General features: G+C 44.7%; 1 protein-coding gene across 1 annotated transcript; it reads right to left on the bottom strand.

Annotated features, from left to right (window-relative positions):
- Positions 1-962: 962 nt before the first annotated feature.
- LOC130493303 (zinc finger protein 16-like) lies at positions 963-2,090 on the bottom strand. Its single transcript, XM_056867016.1, has one exon. The coding sequence runs from the start codon at positions 2,088-2,090 to the stop codon at positions 963-965; it is 1,128 nt and encodes a 375-aa protein (XP_056722994.1).
- Between the last annotated feature and the right edge of the window lie 18,728 nt (positions 2,091-20,818).

The raw sequence follows: 20,818 nt of genomic DNA, 5'->3' as shown, positions 1-20,818 counted from the left end.
AAAGTTCTGCCTGGCCTTTTCAGTTCAGGAAAAGCCTAGCGTTTTCCTATAGAGAAAAATTCAACCAATTAGTATCTCTGAAGAAGTGAGTTCTGACTCATGAGAGTTTGTGCTGGTATAGTTTCAGAGGGTAACCATGTTGGTCTGCAATAGAAGAGCTATATCCAAGTCCTGTAGCACCCCACAATGCTTTCCTAAGGAGAGTTACTCCAGTCTAAGCCCATACATTTCAGTGGGCTTAGACTGGAGTAACTCTTTGTAGGAATGCACTGTTAAGAGCCCAACAAAGTTTGGAGGGGATACATGTTCAGAATCTGACAAAGGGAGCATTGACTCTCAAAAGGATACACCTTGAAAAACTTGTTGGGGTCTAAAGATGCTATATGTGTGTTAAGTGTGGTCAAGTTGCTTCCGACGCATGGCAACCCTATGAATCAATGTCGTCCAAAATGTCTTATAATTAACAGCCTTACTCAGGTCTTGCAAACTGTGGGTCATGGCTTCCTTTATAGAGTCAATCCATCTCTTGTTGGGTCTTCCTCTTTTCCTGCTGCCTTCAACTTTTCCTAGCATTAAGGTCTTTCCCAATGACTCGTCTTCTCATAATGCGACCAAAGCGCAATAGCCTCTATTTAGTCATTTTAGCTTCTAGGGACAGTTCAGGATTGATTTGATCTAGAACCCTCTTATTTGTCTTTTTGGTGGTCCACGGTGCTATTTGACTTGAATTAAGCCATGCTGGAATAAAATTTGTTAGTTTTTAGCCTGTTTTATTTTATTGTATTTTGTGAGTGTCTCAAGAGCTTTGCAGTATGTAATAAAATGTTACATACAGGTAAAAGTTTCCTCTGATGTGATCGTATCCATCCTCTCTCTTTCCTGGATGATTTCTTTATGTCAGATGAGGTTCTGGGAACTTTTTGATGCACAATATTTTTGTGGTCAGAAAAAAAAATGCAGGTCTATGTGTTCTCACGGGCATGGATTTTCCAGTGCCTAATGAGATTTGGACTCTGCGTGAAGCTTTTCCCACATTCCGAGCACTTGTACGGTTTCTCTCCTGTGTGGAGCCTCTGATGCCTGATCAGATGAGAACTCTGGTTAAAGCTTTTGCCACAATCGATGCATTTGTATGGTTTCTCGCCCGTGTGGATTCTCTGGTGAGTAAAAAGGTTGGTGCTCTGGTTGAAGCTTTTGCCACAGATGAAGCATTTGTACAGTTTCTCTCCCGTGTGGATTCTCTGGTGCCTGACTAGGCCCGACTTGTCACAAAAGCTTTCACTGCAGTCTGTGCATTTGTATGGTTTTTCCCCTCTGTGGTATCTCTGATGAGTAATGAGGCTCCAGCTACGACTGAAACTCTTCTCACAATCGGTGCATTTGTAAATTTTCTCTCCTGCATGGATTCCCTGATGAGTCATTAGACTAGATTCATCACAAAATCCACCATCACAGAGGCTGTAGGGCTTCTCATCTAAATGAATTGTTTGGTGTATAAAAAGGCTTGAACTCTCGTTAAAACTTTCCCCGCAGTCAAAACATTTATACATCTCTTCCCCCAGATACATATCCTCAGGCCTGAGTTGGCCCGACAGATCACCAATATTCCCGCTAAAGTGTGTGGTATTACACAGGTCGCTTCCTGTTTGAATTCTCTCATGGGAAGGGAAGCTAGATTGCAAAGAAAGGACTTTGCTGTTTTTGCAGCGCTTGCGGGGTTTCTGCCTGGTGTGGATTCTCTGGTGAGTAATCAGATTCGAGCTACGGCTGAAGCTCTTTCCACAGCTCAGGCATTTGTACGGTTTCTCTCCCGTGTGGATTCTCTGGTGTGCTTTGAGGCTTGATTTTTCACAGAAGCTCTTGCTACAGTCCGGACAGTTGTACAGCTTCTCCCCCGTGTGGAGCCTCTGATGCGAAGTGAGTCGTGTCCTTCGGTTGAACCTCTTTCCACATTCTACACACTGATAGGGTTTTTCACCTGTGTGGATTCTCTGATGAGTAACAAGGCTGGATTTGTGACTGAAGATTTGCCCGCAAACGGGACACTCATTCCTTTTCTTTGCTTTTTTTTGTTCTTGCTGGAGTGACATTTCATGGAAGTCGGTGTCCTGAGTATAAAAAAACTCATTCTTCCATTTCTCTACTTGTTGTCGATCTTGCATCTTAAGCCCACCTTGAAGCCCAAAAATCTGTCTGCCATTTTGATGCCTCATTCTTTCTGCCCAACTCTCACAAGGTTTCTTTTCATTCTCACACTTCCATCCTGAAGCACAGAAAGAATTGTTATTATTAATAATTATAATTAGTACTAGTAGTAATGTTGTTCAATAGTAATAATATTCAGTAATTGTAACAGCAGTCAAAATTCTAGTATTATTAGAAAGAATTGTGATGTTATTATTTCTTTTCCATTTATTTACAATACTTATACCCGCCCCTTTCTGCCTGCAACAGGGCCATCAAGGTGGCTAACAGAAAAACATACAAAATAAAACCAAACAAAAAACATCATTAAAACAATTAAAACCAATTAGCAACGATAGTAAAAACATTTCTTTCACCTTTAAAGAAACGCCCAATCTGGTGTACCAAAAAGATCACAATACCATTTAAAAATACTAACATATGGACCCCAAAGCATTTATTTTTATATTCCATTTAGTTATTAAAATATTTACTTCCTGCTTCCCCATGTAAAAAGTGGCCAAAAAATCAACTGCTAATATGAATGAATTTTCTCCCCTTGAATTAATTGCCGAAATAAAAAATGTACATCAGAAGCAGGAGATGAATTTCTGATGATAATGAGTGTTTGATTTATTTAGATATTTACGTCTCGCTCTCTTCCCCAATGGGGACCCAAAGCAGATTTCGACATCGTTCTCCTCTCCTCCATTTTAGACTCACAACTACCTCATGAGGTGGGCCAAGTTCAGATTATGTGACTGGCCCAAGACCACCACCACCCCATGAGATTCTGTCGCAGAGTGGGGATTCAAACCTAGGCCTGCCATACCCTAGTCCGACACTTTGAGCTCTAGAATCTATGCCACCGAAAAACACCCACAATTCTCAAACAACAAGAGTCCCCAACACTGAAGGTACCTGCTGATCTCTCTCCTGTGTTGGGGCAACTCTCGCGTAGCTCTTCCTCTTCCAGCCAGCTGATGAGTTCGGGTTTGGGAATCAAAAGATGTTCTGGGGGGGGGGAATCAACAGAGCCGGTTATTTCTGGCTAAAGTCAGTCCTCTCTCCATACAGACAAGTTGGGGCCCCAGAGGGAACTGTGGAGGGATTGCATCATTGGAAACAACTCCGCCCTGCCCCAAATCTGCCCCTTCAGATTACTATAAATTATTAGAAGCGCAAGAAAACCATCTTCACCCTCCTGCGTGTTTTAGCTCCTTCTCCTTTAACTGACACTCAGCTGCCCTCAAAATTCCATGTCTCTTGGAGGGAAATGAACATGCTCAGTTCTTACCAGGCTTATTTGATTGGAGGTGGTGTCTTTTTTTAAAAAAATGTAGAGAGCATTTTCCCCTACGTATCTTCTTATTTATTTTGAATATTTCTATCCTGTCTCTTTACAGTCCTGCTGGGAAGTCCCAGAATATCCAGGCTGAGTAGCCATGTTAGTCTTCAGTAGTAGAACAAAATTTTAGTCCGGTAGCACCTTCAAGACCAACAAAAATGACCCAGCTACCAGCTTTTGTGAGTCAAGGCTCCCTTTGTCAGATATCCAGAAACCCTGGTCTTGTTTCTGAGCTACCCCATTTTGTCATCTTACTGACATGCAAAAGGAAAGTCCGAAGCTGTTCGACACATATAATAGGAACATGGAATGTGAGAAGCATGAATCAGGTAAGCTTGAAATTGTTGTAAGGATGTGTCACTGGCCACCAAGACTAGATTAATTCATGCCATCGTATTCCCTATTACTATGTATGGGTGTGAAAGCTGGACAGTGAAGAAAGCTGATAGGAAGAAAATAGATTCCTTTGAAATGTGGGGTTGGAGGAGAGTGTTACGGATTCCGTGGACTGCCAAAAAACAAATCAGTGGGTTCTAGATCAAATCAAGCCTGAACTGACCCTAGAAGCTAAAATGACTAAACTGAGGCTATGGTATTTGGTCACTTCATGAGACGACAAGAGTCACTGGAAAAGACAGTCATGCTAGGAAAAGTTGAGGGCAGCAGGAAAAGAGGAAGACACAACAAGAGATGGGTTGACTCAATAAAGGAAGCCACAACCTTCAATTTGCAAGATCTGAGCAAGGCTGTCAAAGATAGGACATCTGGAGGACTTTCATTCATAGGGTCGCCATGAGTTGGAAGTGACTTGACGGCACTTAACACACACTCACACTGATATGCATCTCACTATCAAATTTATGACAAGAAAAAGTGACATCCAGATACCTATGAGATGCCTATACAACTATTTGGCTTGCAAGCACGCAAATTTATCCTGTTTTGGTGAGGTATTTATTTGTTTTTTTAAAAGATTCTACTCCGCCTTCCCTCCAGCTGGTCTTCAAGGTAGCTTACATGGTAAATTAACACCAAATCAACAAAAATAAAAATATAAGAAGAGGTGAAAGAGAGAAGGCCACAGGAAGAAAAGAAGCAACTAAAGAATTAAAAAAAAAACAACCGGTTGCATATTATATCCCCATTGAAAGTCTGGCAGAAGGCAACAGATTAAACCTAGGCAACAGACCCGGTAGATGAGGCTGGGGAAAGAGTATTCCATCAATCTAGGCACCACCACCAAACAGACCCTGTCTGTGGGGACCACACACCTAACTTTCAAAAGTGGGATAGCACAGAGAAAGGCCTTGGCAGATAGACTGATGAGTGGGTTCCTTCGGGAAAAGGTGGCCAGCTGTGTTTACTCAGGAGTATGCCTCTGAGTTCAGTCAGAATTATTTCCATCTAACTGTGCTCCAGATCACAGCCTTTGCCGCTGCCTTACACTTTTGTCTCGGAGGGCCAAGCAGGAAAGGACCACTCTATGTCATCGCACCATACCCAAAACCAATCAGTCTGGCCCTCTTCTTTCTGAAGAAAGCTACATTTTGTCTGGCCCTCAACAGCTGTGACTAACTTCAGAAAAAAACTGATTGCAGTTTTCTCCAGTAACTTGGTTTGGAGAACAAGGATAAGGAGCAGACCCAGAGCAGACCCACGCCTCTCTGGCTTTCCCTCAGCAGCTTTCAACGAAGGCCAAAGGGATCCTCACCTAGCAAAGCCACACTCCCATAATTCTCCAACATGACCTCTCTGTACAGGGCCCGTTGGCTGGGATCCAGCACGCTCCATTCTTCCTCAGTGAAACACACGGCCACTTCCTCAAAAGTCACCAGCTTCTGCAACAAAAAGTAAGAGGTGTGACTTCCATGCAGCTTACCTCAAAAGAGAGGGGGGAAATTCTCCTTGGATCATGATATGAGAGGAAGCATTCAGGCCTCAGTGACAGGAGCACCTCCTTTGCATGCAGAAGGTCCCAGGTTCAGTGTCTGGCATCTCAAGTTAAGAAAGATCCCAGACGAGATGATGGGAAGGACCTTTCTCTGCCCGAGACCCTGGAGAGCTGCTGCCAGTCAGAAAAGACATTATTGTGCTAGAATGAACTGAAAGTCTAAGAATAAGGCAGCTTCATCTGTCCAAAGTATTTCTTTATTAATTTACTTCATTGATATACCAACTTTTCGCCCCAATACATTTAGTGCTGTTTGACTTCCTTATGATACACATTTCAGTGTATTTTTGCAAGGTGCTTGTACGTATGTGCAGTACATTTAGATATTTCTAAGTTTATTGTGTTAACTTCATGACACCCATATGTACTGCTTATAGAGTACACATTGTGTGTGTAAAGTGCTGTCAAGTCGCAGTCAACCTATGGCAACCCCATGGGTTTTTAAGGCAAGTGAGAAGCAGAGGTGGTTTGCCATTGCTTGCCTCAGCAAACTGTTCCTTGGTGGTTTCCCATTCAAGTACCAGTTAAGCTTCTGAGATCAGGCTATACCATACCATTCCACATCCGAGGGTACAAGGCAGTCTTTTATTATGGGGTGGTGGTGGAAAGGGCCATCAAGTCACAGCCCACTTATGGTGACCCCATAGGGTTTTCAAGGGAAGATACAAACAGAGGTGATTCGCCATTGCCTTCCTCTGCCTAGCAACCCTGGACTTTCTTGGGGGTCTACTATCCAAGTACTAACCAGGGCCAATCCAGCTTAGCTTCCAAGATCTGATGAGATTGGGTGAAACTGGGCCATCTAGGTCAGGGCTTTTTATATGCAGAGGGAGTATTTTTGAGAATTACTAAACTACTATATAACATCATCTATATACTAATAGTGAAGTTGGCCAAATCCTATGGGAAGTGACTGGAGCTGTGAAAGGGCACGAACAGATCTTTCTACAAACCTGAAAAGGGCTGAAAAATGTTTTCTGAAAAACTGTGAAATCATATATATACACACACACACTCACTGTGGGGTTTAAAAACCCCAGGAATGATAAAAGGAGCACCTGTAGCTTTAAGCAACGGATTACCTCAGTGGCTGTTGCTAGGAAACCACACTATTCTAGGACTATTTTGGCCTTTGATGGAAGATTCACTGCTGCCAGGCCTGACTAGGGTACTGGGAGATCTCCAGGTCTCACCTGGAGGTTGGCAACTCTAGGCATGGTAGCAACCACCAGGTGACTTGATACTACCTGACTTGCATGACTCCACTTGGCCTGGCTGCAGGCTACTCTTCAACAACAACATCCTATGAAAGCCAGTGTGGTGTAGCAGTTAGACCTGAGTACAGTCTGGGAGACCAAGGTTCGAATCCCCATCTTGCTGTGGAAGCTCACTGGGTGATTTTGGGTCAGTCACAGACCTGCAGCCTAACCTGCCTCACAGGGCTGATGAGCAGATAAAAAGGAGGAGAGGTGAATAATGTGAGCCGCTTTGGTCCTCGCTGTGGAGAAAGGTGGGGTATGAATGGAGCAAATAAATTATAAATATATCTGAAGATGGGAGGGCAGATAAAAGGTAAGTTGGTGAATGGCTGAGAATGAGGCAGGGAAAGGGGAGAGGATGTGAGGGTTGCCAGGAGGAGGGAAAAGGGAAATAATGTGGGGGAATGATACAGGGGAAAGTGATGTGCCCCCCACAAGTCCTTGAGGGTTCCCTACCATGCAAGAAAGCCTGGCCCAGCAGCTGGAACTGCACAACTGGGGCATGGTTTTCCAAGATAGAGGCTACCAAGGTGGAGGGAGGCTGAAGTCAGAGGGTCAGAGAAAGGTTGGCTGTTGGGCGGAAAGAGAGACGGAAGCGAGGCTGAGGGGGCTTTCAGAGAGGGAAAGAGGAAATCGTAGGAGAGATTTTCATACATATACAGAGAGAGGGGGAGGGAGATTTCACTATTTTGCTTACATATCAAAGATTCTTAAACAATTTCAAGTAAACTTGATTCTGAACATCCCTCCCTCCTTCTCCCTCTCTTTCTAGAAACATTTCCACAAAACTGAAGGGAAGGTGTAAGACAGACCTCCAGGGGTACAGTATTCCAGAGCTGGGTCACTGTTTCCATTCTATCATGAAGAGGATATGATCCAGAATGCATCAGTGTTGTCAGTCCAGGGTCTATGAGACAGAGAAGGGTATTGGAAACAGGTGTTACCATCAACCCCCTAGCCCTAGGACTTCTGTTCCCCCCCCCCCCCACGATTAATCTTTAAACAAAACAAAAACCATGAAACTCATTTGCTGTGCCCACCACGTTGTGTCAAATTTACAAAGGTGCTCACAGGCTCAAAATAGTTGGGGACCTTTAATCTATCCCATCAAACTGATGTGCATTTAGCTAATAGTTATTAAACAGTTTGTGGAGACAGGAAGCGAGAACATTCTTCGCATATCACCAAGGGATTACACAAACGGGCCACAAATTGTGGCCACCTTGGAGAGATGGAGAAAGACGAAGACAAAGACAAAAAGGAAGAAGAAGAAGACGAAGAAGACGAAGAAGACGAAGAAGACGAAGAAGAAGCAGCAGTTTTTCTCTACCGTAAGGAGTCTCAAAGCGGCTTACAATCGCCTTCCCTTCCTCTCCCCACAACAGGCACCTTTTGAGGTAGGTTGGGCTGAGAGAGTTCAGAGAGAACTGTGACTGGCCCAAGGATACCCAGCAGGCTGCATGTGGAGGAGTGGAGAATCAAACCCGGTTCTCCAGATTAGAGTCTGCCACTGTTAACCATTACACATGCAGCAGAATGAGGAGGTAGAATGGTACACCTGTAGGTGTAGGGGATGGAGGAACTACCTTTGGATGATCCCCTGTGTAAAATAAAATACTCCCTGAATGTTTTAAAATAAAAACACCTTAGTATAGCAAGTTCTATTCGGGCTTCTCCTTGTTTGTATGAGTTTTCTAATGGGGGAGCTTATTAAATGGGAGAACACTCAAGAACATCACCACCATGGCAGTCTGAAGTGGTAGGGTCCAACCTTCCACCCCAGGACTCTACCACCTCATCCTGAGGGAGGTGTAGGCCAGGGCTGAAATTTTGCCCCAGACATTTCAAATTGCACCATAGCTTACTAAAATCCTTACCCAGTGAGATACCGTCTTCCTCAAGTTCTTGTGAGATCCCCTCCATCAGCGGGTCCCCTGATATAGTCTTCTTTGCCTTGGGGGGAAAAAGATCATTCATATTTACAAACGGCTCTTGCGTGTAAAACCAGGGAAGGAGGGGAGACATAAGAAAAGGAATGGCGCATATGAACATGTCTAGACCCTTTATTCTGTGCACCCATAAACCCTATAAAACAGCCCTGCTCCATCAAGGGGGCCAGACAGGGAAGGAGATCATAAGAAGGTGGCATTCAGCAACACAACAAACTCCTTCTTGGACAGTTTGTAGAAGAGGTCAAGGCAGCAACGAAGTAGGAAGGCAGAGTGCTCACCATCAAGCTTTTCAGACCTTAGGTGAGGCCGTTGTAAGGCAGAGCTTGCTATTTTCCATGGATGTAATAGCAGTGGGAAACACTGGTGGGTCAGGAGGATTAGTAATCATTCAGGCTTATAGTTCCCTTCCCTCTTGAGGCTTTCCTTCTTTTTATTCCCCCTTCTCTTTCTCCTGGGCTTTCCTTAGTTTCTTTTATTCCCCTCCTAAGATTCTTTTGCAAAGTGAGGAGGGAGGTATGGCTCCGCCTCCTGAGGCAGCCATTGCAGGTTTGGCTCCACCTTCTGTCACAGCCATTTTGAGGTGGGGCTCACCCCCCCCAATCAAAATTTTAAAGGTGCCTGTAGGCTCTAAAAGAGACACCGGTAGTAAAGTTTTAGGAGCAAAATGTCCTTGCATGCCTCCCCAGCCCTCTTGGAATGAGTAGGAAGAAAAGTTCTCACCTGTGCTCCCTGGTTCCTGACCCCTTGCTGCTTCAGTAGGAAATCTTCGGCCAGGACAACAGCCTGGAGACAGGTCTCCGCTCCCCCTTTCCGGACCCAGCTCTGCATTTCCTTCGGCAGGGTGCTGAGGAACTGCTCCAGGACCACCAGATCCAGAATCTGCTCCTTTGTGAACGTGTCGGGCCTCAACCAACGACGGCAAAGTTCCTCGAGATGGCTGCAAACCTCACGCGGCCCCTCGGCCTCCTGGTAGCGGAACCACCGGAAGCGCCGTCGCCACACCTCGGAGCAAACCGTGTCCTCATCCGAGGGGCTTTGCACTGTTCCTTCCCAGAGTCCCTTGCCAACGGCACCGCCAGGGCATCTTCCTGGGCTCTCCCTTGTCTCGAGGCAAGCTGCATCTGGCTCTTCCACATCCTCTCCCAGCTTCACTTCCAGTGGGGGACTCAGGGCTGAAAGGGCTTTGTGCTCCATTGTCATGAGCTTCTCTAAGGTGACTCCTCAGTCCCAGAAGTAAAAAAAAATATATTGCTTTGACACACCGTAGATTGCTAACAGTACCAAGGAAGGACAAGACTTTACAAACAAAACAGGCTATGTATCCAGATTGCAAATTTATTCCTGAGGAAAGCAACACAAACGCCAAGGATTCGGTTAAACCAAGAGATTCTAGGACTGCACATTGGGAACAGAAGGAAGGGTTATTACTTTCTCCTAAGATTGACTAAGAAACAAACAAATTGTATTTTCAAGAGAAAGATGGGCTCTCCCACCTCTATTCTTCTTTCACGACAGCCAGTGTGGTGTAGTGGTTAGAGTGTTGGAAGAGGAAGAAAAAAGAGGGGAATAAGACCCAACCTATATATATATATGAAATATGTAATATTTATATGTTTATATATAAATACTGTAAATATAATTTATTGGAAACACTATGTCAAGGTTAAAAATATTTTAAAAACATTAAAATAGCACAATGGCATATCCTAAGGTTGACATCTGTAACCACAACCAAACGCGTTTCAGCCTAGTGGGCCGTCAGTAGTTAATTAAAACCCATGTTAGCCTGCACACAATTACAGAAATAAATAAGTACATACATACATATACAAACAGTTCAAACCCAACCAGGCATGTGTATAGGTTGTCTGAAAAGACAGAATAATAATGGGTTCGTTTCTATCTATTTAAGAGCCCATTATATAAGTCTTGAAAGAGATGTTTGAAAAATACTTACAAAATCTATTACCAGTTCTACCAATTACCAATCCACAAAAGCTTACCCACAAGAAGCCTCAATTACAACCAAGTTTCTGGAATATAGTACATAAAGGATTTAGTTATTTGTCTTAATGGCAGGTCAAAACAGCTCACTGAAACAGCATATGCAGAAATCCTGCAAAAATGCAGAAATTAATCAAAGAGAGATCCTCAAATGCCCTCTGCGGCGACCTACAGCCAACCCTGGTAAACAAAACTCTTTTTTTCCGCAATCTGAACCCCACCAGCTTGTCTTCTTCGCCAGTCCTCAATTGCACCAAGCTCGATCTCCCTCTTCTTCACCTCCCAATGCGTTGTCGACCTACCAGATCTCTTGCAGATCTGGGTGCAGCGGGCTGGAAATTCAAAGGCCACTTTCCCGGGGTGGGGGGGGTGCGGGGGTGGGAGGCAGGATTGGGAGGAAGCTCTGCTGCCCATGCACCCCTCCCCCTTCTTCCTGGCAAAGCCTCTCTAGGAATATGCGCTCAGTTAGATTAACTCTCAAGAGGACATCAGAAACCACAATGTTCAAAAACCAGTGGGAGAACATTTCAACCTTCCAGGACATTCTGTTGCAGATTTAAGGGTAGCAGTTCTCTTACAAAGGAATATCAAAGGGAGATTGGAAAGAGAAACTGCTGAATTATAGTTGATATTCAAACTAAAGTCAATGCATTGACCTGGGCTGAATAAAGACTTTGCATTCATGGCTCATTACCAATGCTGATTTCTCCAAACCCATCTCTCCCCTGGACATCACAGACTCTTCTGCAGACCATCCCTAATCCCATCACGCCTGCTATTCACATTTATATACTGTTAACATTTACATACTAATGCTTGTCTGAATTCACTCTCCTCTACTTAAAGACAGATGGATTCACATTCTAGCTGTATCTGAAGAAGTGAGCTGTGGCTCACGAAAGGTCACACCCTGCCAGAAAATATTCTTGTTAGTCTTTAAGGTGCTACTGGACTCTTGCCCTTTTCTACTACTGCAGACAGACTAACACGGCTACCCACTGTGAATTATCTCAAGAGGACTTGTCACTTATTTAGTGGCAGGTTTTTGTTGTTGTTGTTGTTTTAAACCAAGCAAATAGCAAAGATCTGGAAAGAACACATAGTCAGTGATAGAAGGATGATTTTGGAAAACAGAGGATATGACCCTAAAGAAATAGATTAACTGGTTATGTATTGTCCAAAAAGATTGAGATGAAAATCTATACACCACCGGCTTTTATTGGAATCAGTGGTGCATAAATGGTTAGGGTATTGGTTTAGAGTTGGGAAATCCAGCTTCCTATCGCTGTTGGGGAGGGGCCGTGGCTCAGTGGCAGATCATCTGCAAGTTGGCATGCAGAAGATCCCAGGTTCAATCCCTGGTATCTCCAATTAAAGGGACTAGGCAAGTAGTCATGAGACGACAAGAGTCACTGGAAAAGACAGTCATGCTAGGAAAAGTTGAGGGCAGCAGGAAAAGAGGAAGACCCAACAAGAGATGGATTGACTCAATAAAGGAAGCCACGGCCTTCAACTTGCAGGATCTGAGCAGGGCTGTCAAAGATAGGACATTTTGGAGGACTTTCATTCATAGGGTCGCCATGAGTCGGAAGCGAATTGACGGCACTTCACACACACACACACAGGCAAGTAGTTGATGTGAAAAACCTCTGCTTGAGACCCTGGAGAGCCGCTGCCAGAGTAGACAATGCTGACTTTGATGGCCCAATGGGTCTGATCCAGTATAAGGCAGCTTCTTGTGTCCTGTGGGGAGAAAGGCTGTGGCTCAGTGTTAGAGCAACTGCTTGGCATGCAGAAGGTCCCAGGTTCAACCCCCGGCATTTGCAGTTAAAGGGACTAGGCAAGTAGGTGATGTGAAAGACCTCAGCTTGAGACCCCTGGAGAGCCGCTGCCTGTCTGAGTAGACAATACTGACTTTGATGGACCAAGGGTCTGGTTCAGTATATGGCAGCTTCATGTGAAGGCAGCATGTTACAGCCTGATCTTGTTAGATCTCAGAAACTAAGCAGAGTTGGTTCTTGGAAGGGAGACCACCATATAGATATTGGGTGGGTGGGAAGAGCAGAGTGGGTCTCTCCCGTTTGCTTTGATGCGCCTGCCCTACACATGGCGTCCATTCCCCCCAAAAAAAGAAGCCTGAAGTGTGGGGTGTGCAATGCTTGGTCTTTTTCCATCCTCTATGATGGGGAAGTTGTAAAGTCTGAGTGGGGGGGGGGGCAGAATACAGTTCTGGATCGCTGGATCTGACCCATGTTTACACAGAAGTAATTCCCCACTGGAAAAGACAGTCATGCTAGGAAACGTTGAGGGCAGCAGGAAAAGAGGAAGACCCAACAAGAGATGGATTGACTCAATAAAGGAAGCCACGGCCTTCAATTTGCAAGATCTGAGCAAGGCGGTCAAAGATAGGACATTTTGGAGGACTCATTCATAGGGTCGCCATGAGTCGGCTGCGACTTAACACACTTAACACACTTAACACTTAACACACTTAACTTAACACACACACACAATTCCCCACTCAGTTTAATTAGTCGCAAGTATGTACAGGCTTTGCACCCCCTAAGGAGAAAAATAAATATTACAATAAAAACGGTCTAAAGATAAAATAACTAAAAATCCAGAAGCTCTACTAAAAGTTTTTTTAATTGTATTGAAGTGCACACGGACAGTCCCCCAGCGTTTACACAGACACGTCTGTGTTTCAGCACAAACGCCCCCCCCTTCTCCTTTGTCGCTTCAGTGCCTGAAAGCAGTAGCATGCACACAAACACTCATGCAAGCACCTCCCGATCAGATGCCAGATGCCCTTCTCCCGGGCTGGAGTGCTCCCTCCCTCCTTTCCTGCTCGCAAATGTAGGGAAGTCTCTTATCTGCAATAAAGGACACTCTGCAACTGACCAGTGAAACTGACAAGATAGACTCGCTCATGCTTGGGGACCCCTGACTGCTGAAAGATGTATCGTCAATGCGATTGGACTAAAACTGAGGCTGTCGTATTTTGGTCACGTCATGAGACGACAAGGGTCACTGGAAAAGACAGTCACGCTAGGAAAAGTGGAGGGCAGCAGGAAAAGAGGAAGACCCAACAAGAGATGGACTGACTCAATAAAGGGAGCCACAGCCTTCAATTTGCAAGATCTGAGCAAGCCTTCAATTTGCAAGATCTGAGCAAGCCTTCAATTTGCAAGATCTGAGCAAGGCTGTCAAAGAAGGGACATTTTGGAGGACTTTCATTCATAGGGTCGCCATGAGTCGGAGGCGACTTGACGGCACTTAACACACACACACACACACAATGCTAAGGCAATGAAGACTGGACTCTCCCGCGTTTGTAAAGTAACCTTTAACGTAATACGTACTTGCCTAAAGTCTATAAAGCTAACTGCTTGCCTCTTGGGGGGAGCGGGGGGGGTGTCATCTCACGCCTGCCATCTGGGCGCGAAGGTGCACCCCCGGTTCTAGTCTTGAGCAATGAAAGAGCTGTTAGTTTCTTTTCTTTTTTTTATTTTTTTTATTTTCTTAAGTCACATACAATATCAATATTGCATCGTTAGAGTTACATAAAATAAAACAATTTCAAACTAATCTTCCTAATCAGTATTGACTTTTTCTGACTTCCCCTCTCCCCTCCTCTATCAAATCAATATCTATATAATCCCCTCTGTATTTATTTTCTAATTCATTACAGTTCATTGTATCATTTCTATAAACTACATATCATCACCTTATAGACTTTAATTACTGAATACTTCCTGTTTTCAACATTGATCAATAAGCTACATATCATCATCTTATATACTTTAATGTTGAAAGGATGAGGTATTCAATAATTAATCAGTTGAATTAGATTAAATCATAGCCTTCAACATTTCCCATATTTAATCCGTTTTCACAACATGTTCTCCATGCCTCCCATTCCCTCACATATCCTTCATTGTCTTTTTGATTTACTAAAGCAGGAAAGAGCTGTCAGTTTCAATCCACCTCCTCTCAATTGTCTTTCATTGGACTCTACAGACAATCTTGGGTCACAACAGTATTGCCTTCTGATTTATTATTATTATGATTATGATGATTATGATTATTATTATTATTATTATTATTATTATTATTATTATTATTATTATTATTATTATTTTATAATTAAGAGCCTGATCTCGGGTTGGCGCAAATGCAACACGGTTCCATTGGATCCACAGGACTCCCTCCCCAAGAAAGCGTGCGTTGCGGTGTTGCTGTGCATGCACGTGCGGGCGCGCTAAAACGCCTTGCGGTGCTGCAGCCAAGAAATCCAGATGTTCCCGGATTCCGCCCCTCCCTCCTCCCACCGTGTAACGTCTGAAACGGTAGAATGTCTCTGCATTCTCCATCCTTTTCCCTGCGCAAAAGCGCTTCTTCCATCCCTCCTGCGCCTCCCCTCCTCCCCAGGACAACAGAATCTGCTGTGCAATTTCCAGGGACATCCCCAGTTCTTTGGGTGACACTTTTTTGGGGGGTGGGTGGGTATGGGGGGGGGGAAGTGCCCTCCAATAGTTAAGACTGCAAGCGAGCTCTAGTTTCCTAGAGTGGCGGGACATTTTGGCCAGGAGGCCCAATAGCTAGCGTCACTTCCTATTCCGTCCTTTTTGGGCAAAGAGGGAAGTTGCATTGCCTCGCAAGAGCCAACCGCAGGCCGGTGCGCGGAGCATCAGAAGCGCGCAAGGTGAGCAATTTTGCAGGGAGAGGAAGGAGAGGCGAAATTTCTGGGGTTGGGGTTGGGGTTGGGGTTGGGGAAGAGGCTGGGAATTAGTTTGCTCCCTTGGTGAAGCTCCTGAGCTGTGACCCAGAGCGGTCAGGGCATGTGCCTGTGCATGGTGGGAGGGTTGCCAACTTTCCAAACCCTTCTTGCTCCTGTGCGCTTTGGTCGGGGGAGGGGGACACACCACCTTTCACTCCCTGCCAGGAAAAAGCATCCCCCACCCACCCCCACCCCTGCTGGTGTGTGCAGATCGGAACTCAGGAGCAGGCCAATTTCCTGGTCAGTTGGCAGCCGGCATCTGCAGGGTGGGAAAGTCTTGATGATAAATTAATTGTTTGAATATAGATCGTTCCGTGTTCTTGCTCGGATGGTTGCTTGTCTGTATCGTTATATGCCTACATGAGATCCAGTGGGGTAAAGTGATTAAGAGTGTTGGACTAGGGCAGTGGTTCCCAACCTGGGATCTGGGGACTGCTGGGGTGTGCGTGTGCAGAATTATTACAAGGGGTCCACGAAACCAGATGTGCACAAAGCAGTGTCATTTTGATCTTTTTCTCATTATGTATTTTCTCCATCAGCAGATTCTAACAGGACAGTTACTATCGTATGGGGGTCTGCAAAAGGTTAAGAAGGGGGTTCTCAAACTTGAAAAGGTTGGGAACCACTGGACTAGGGTTTGGGAGATCTGGGTTCGAATCCTCCAATTTGCTATGGAAACTCACTGGGCGACCTTGGGTCGGGCAGACTCTCTCAGCCTAACCTAACCTCACAGGGTTGTTGTGAGGTTAAAATGGAGGAAAGGAGAACGATGTAAGCCGCTTTGGGTCCCCATTGGGGAGAGAGGTGGGGTATAGATGGATTAAATAAATAATAAATAAGTAGTAAAATATGACCCTGGTTAGTATTTGGATGGGAGACCACCAAGGAAGGCCAGGGTTGCTGTGCAGAGGAAGGCACTGGCAACCACCTCTGTTAGTCTCTTGCCATGAAAACCCCAAAAGGGGTCGCCATAAGTCGGCTGCGACTTGAAGGCACTTTACACACACACACACACACACAAATATGAACTGCCCCAAGCAGATCTTCTGTTTAGCAGGGTGAAAATCCTTTTAATAAATAAAGGGTCTTCCCTTATTGAATTTGTGCTTTGACCTGCCCCCCCACAAAAGATTTGCTGCTGCTGTAATAATAATCTTGCAATTATGTGCCGAAAAGCTCAGAAGTCCTACAGTGTAAGAGCCAATGTGTTATAGTGGTGTTGGACTTTGGTTCAAATACCTGTCTCAGCTATGGAAGCTTGTTGGGGTGCTGTTGGGCCAACCACTGTTTCTCTCGGCCTAACCTACCTCGTAAGGTTGTTGTTAAAAGGATAAAGCAGCAGAGGGAGAAGAGACATATGCTGTCCTGAGCTTCTTGAACAATGGGGTTGGAGTGTGATGAGTAAATATAAGTTACAGCTCTCCTTTACAATATGGTAGCGGTGTTATCCACACATTGTAAATTGGGGAGGGGGCAGAGCTCTTTGTTGATATAGCAGGGGGAAATTTTATCCGCTGGATTTCTGAGTATTGAGGACAGTGGATTCAAGAGATGTGAGCAGGCCCGGTGAATATGCTTGGCAGCTCTCTGTACCAGTTAAATAAGAGAGTTATGAATCAGTAGGCTCTGAATTCAAATATTCCCTCTCTTGTGAACAGGCGAAGTGCGTTTTAGGCTAGGAACTGTGTCTCAGGCTCCCAGCTGCAATCTGGAGAATAATCACTCTTCCCCACCTCACAGGGATGTTGTGACAATTACTGCATTGAAGCTAAGCAGGGTCAGCCTTGGTTAGTATTTGGATGGGAGACCACCAAGGAAAAAGCAGGGTTGCTCTGCAGAGGAAGGCACTGGCAAACCACCTCTGTTAGTCTCTTGCCATGAAAACCCCAAAAAGGGGTCGCCATAAGTCGGCTGCGACTTGAAGGCACTTTACAATAACACACAATGTAGATAAAAGGGCTTGACTGCTCAGCTTTAAATGCATTATTGTTATTTATTATATATTGTTATTTATTTATATATAAACCAACCAACCTTCAAAGAGCTTGAGGCAACATAATATAGCCTGTCCTGACATCTCCACAACAAACCTGCAAGGAGATATGTTAATAATTATGATTTTCATGGATACTTGCTCTGCTAGTCTTGTATCAGTTTGAGATAGTGTAATGTTGATGTTAGAGTGTGTTGCACTAGGACCTGGGAGAACTGGGTTTGAATCCTTACTTTGCCACCTCCAGACAAGCCGTTTCACCCCCCACTGCACTTGTCAGTATACTCAGACAAATTCAAAGATGTTCCTGATATTCTGGCAAGGTGGTCACAGACCTGGCCACTCTGCCTTCTCTCTGGTAAATTAACCTGTAATTATAGTTAGTTTCCCACCAGCCGTAGCCTGCAGTCTCCATTAGAATAAAGTTGCAGCTTCTGGAATCTGTCTTTTCCTGATGTTTTGACAAGACAGTCCCAGACCCCTGCTCTGACCTAAGATCTTACTTAGGTAATTCAGATAACTCAGGTTATCTTTTTCCAGTGTAAAGCAAATGACCAAAACTGTATGTATTTTGTGATTTATATTTTTCAAAATGGTGGGTTCCAGATGTTTTTAGTAAGACAAGTTACATCTGGACTAAAGAAGGACAAAGGGCCAGATTGGATGGGGTTTGTAATTCTGGCCTGCATGCTAGGGATGTTGTAAGGATTGAATGCATGAAGCTGCCTTATGCTGAATCAGACCCTCGGGCCATCAAAGTCAGTATTGTCTACTCAGACCCGCAGCGGTTTTCCAGGGTCTCAGGCGGAGGTCTTCCACATCACCTACTTGCCTAGTCCTTTGAACTGGAAGTGCCGGGGATTGAACCCGGCACCTTTTGCATGCCAAGCAGATGCTCTACCACTGAGCCACAGCCCTGTGACTGAAGAAGAACGTGCTGATGAGTCACAACCGATTGTTGGCAACCCCTCATGGGGTTTTCAAGGCAAAAGCTGAGCAGAGGTTGTTTGCCGTTGCCTGCCTCTGCGTAGCAACCCCACTCTTTCCTGGTGGTCTCCCATCCAAGTACTGACTGTGGCTGACCCTGCTTAGCCCCCAAGCTGAGCTGGACTATTCGGGCTGCTGTTGTAAGGACTGAGGTGCAGTTTAGACACACGAAAGTACTATAAAATGGAGGTTGCACTGTAAACGCTATTGATCTTATACTCTTCTTTGCAAAAAAATCACTGCAAGAATAATAGACTCCCCTGAAGAAGCCTCTTGGGTGAAACGCATAGGGAATTTAAACTGAGTAATTATATATATATATAGCCTTTTATTTCTCTGCACTGTAAACGCACCAAATGTTCAATATTAATCACTCGAGCTGACCTACCTCGCAGGGTTGGTTCCGAGGATAAATTGGAGACTGGGCGAGCCATGTATGTGTACACACGCACTCACCCCGACCTCAGCAGAAGAACAGTGGGATCGAAATGTTCTAAATTAAATACTATGATGAATGCTATCCTTTCGTTAGTTGGTTCCTGCTTAAAAGCTCTTTACCTGTCTCCTTCCCAGTTCTCGGGTGGGATCTGTGCATTTGCCGTCATGGTAAAGTCTTGCTGTGCCATCAATTGCAACAACAAATTTTCACTCGGCAAGAACATCTCATTCCACAGGTAAGTTTTTAAAATTCCATCTGTGGTTGTCTCAGGTCTGGGCCTGAGGGCTTGATGAATCCCTTTGACTCGGACAGAATTGACCAAAGGCAAAAAGTAAAATCCCTTTCACATAGAAAGCTACCGTATCAGGGAGAAAGGTTTTCTGGCTAGTCTTTTCAATTGCACTATGGATTTTATTGATTTGTTTGTTTACACATTTGTACCCTGTTAATTATTTTTATTAATTGAGTCTGCACTATTTAAATCAGCCTATTATGATAGTCGCTGAAATTTTATTGTATATAGAAGTGCTGCTGACTCTCTCTCTCTCAATCTCAATCTCAATCTTGGCTGATCTGTGATTTTAACAAGTAAAGATTGGTTGAACTATTTTTAATATGAAGGAGCATTCACTTACACAAGGGTCCACCTGTAATCTGGAGCCGTACAAGCCATACTAAAGGTGACTGCTTTGTACCAGGCCATAGGAATTTCATAGCTAAGGATGCTGTTAGACATCACCGCTGGTTTGACTGCCAGAATCACTCCCCTGTCAAAATCTGTGGGGTTGGGAACAGAACTTCAAATCTCCACCTGGCCATGAAGTTTGCTGGGTGACTATGGGGCAGTCATTCTGTCTTAGCCTAACCTACCTCACAGGGTTGTTGTGAGGGCAAAATGGAGGAGGGGGACCACACAGTCACTCTGAGAGCAAAGGTGGGATAGAAACAGACAACTGGCCCTGCCAAGCCATTTGCATTCAACACCCTCCCATGTCCCTGTGCTTTAAAGGAAATTGAAACAACGGAGCACGTTCTACTGCACTGTCCACTATGCCAAGAGGTTCATTCTAGGTTTATCTCCCCTTGACTTAGTCGGCATCCCAGCCATTCAGGTCCGGAGTATACTAAAATGTTGCTTATAGATGAAAATCCACAGGTTGCAGTAGGAACGGCAAAGTTTTGTGCAGCAGCCTGCAGAATCCGTCAGACGCTGCTGAGAACATCGGTATTCCAATAATTTTGATGGGTGGTATATAGTTTGCAAATTGTGCAAATAAGTTTTTGCTATCTGTATAAACCTGTGGGTAGAGTGTAATACTAAGGGTTTCAATGGTAAATTGTGAAGAGCTGTGCTGGTCTATGACGGTTTTTAATAAAGATTGATTGATTGATTGATTGATCGATCAACATCCTCCGCCTTTTTGTACCAGTGGAAGATGACTCCTCTCTGTTGTCCGTTACTGAATGGCTGCAGGTTTCCTCTCGGAAGAAAAGACCTGTTAAAGAAATGGATCTCGAACGTTCGGCGGAAGAACTTCTGTCCCACACGCCACCACGTCGTCTGCTCGGAGCACTTCCGGGAGACAGACTACCTTGAGAACGTGGCTTCTGGGCGGCGTTACCTGAAGCCTGATGCCGTTCCCACAGAGTTCAACGTCCCTGAGCGGCTGAAGAGGGTAAATTTCTCCATCAATCACTTAGGGCTCTATGGCTTGAAATTTTGAGGAGCTGTGTGATTTTTACCTCAAAAAGCAGCTGTGGGGGCAGGATATGGATTGTGGTGAAAGGGGACGGTTCTTTTAATTCCCCCTCCATTGGCTTTTAACCCTGATTGGGAGGGGGGAGAAGCAGGCACAGGGTTATTTCTGACACGCCCCAAGTATTTCAGGGCTTTGTCTTCATTATTTTCTGACCTTTAGAA

The sequence above is a fragment of the Euleptes europaea genome, chromosome 1 (genome assembly GCF_029931775.1).
Source record: "Euleptes europaea isolate rEulEur1 chromosome 1, rEulEur1.hap1, whole genome shotgun sequence".
NCBI lineage: Eukaryota > Metazoa > Chordata > Lepidosauria > Squamata > Sphaerodactylidae > Euleptes > Euleptes europaea.
Note: the sequence above shows the minus strand (reverse complement) of the source record. Positions and strands in the feature narration are given on the sequence as shown.

Bases quoted from the DNA above. Each gene is read 5' to 3' on its own strand.
- LOC130493303 (XM_056867016.1), bottom strand. From the start codon at position 2,090: ATGTCACTCCAGCAAGAACAAAAAAAAGCAAAGAAAAGGAATGAGTGT.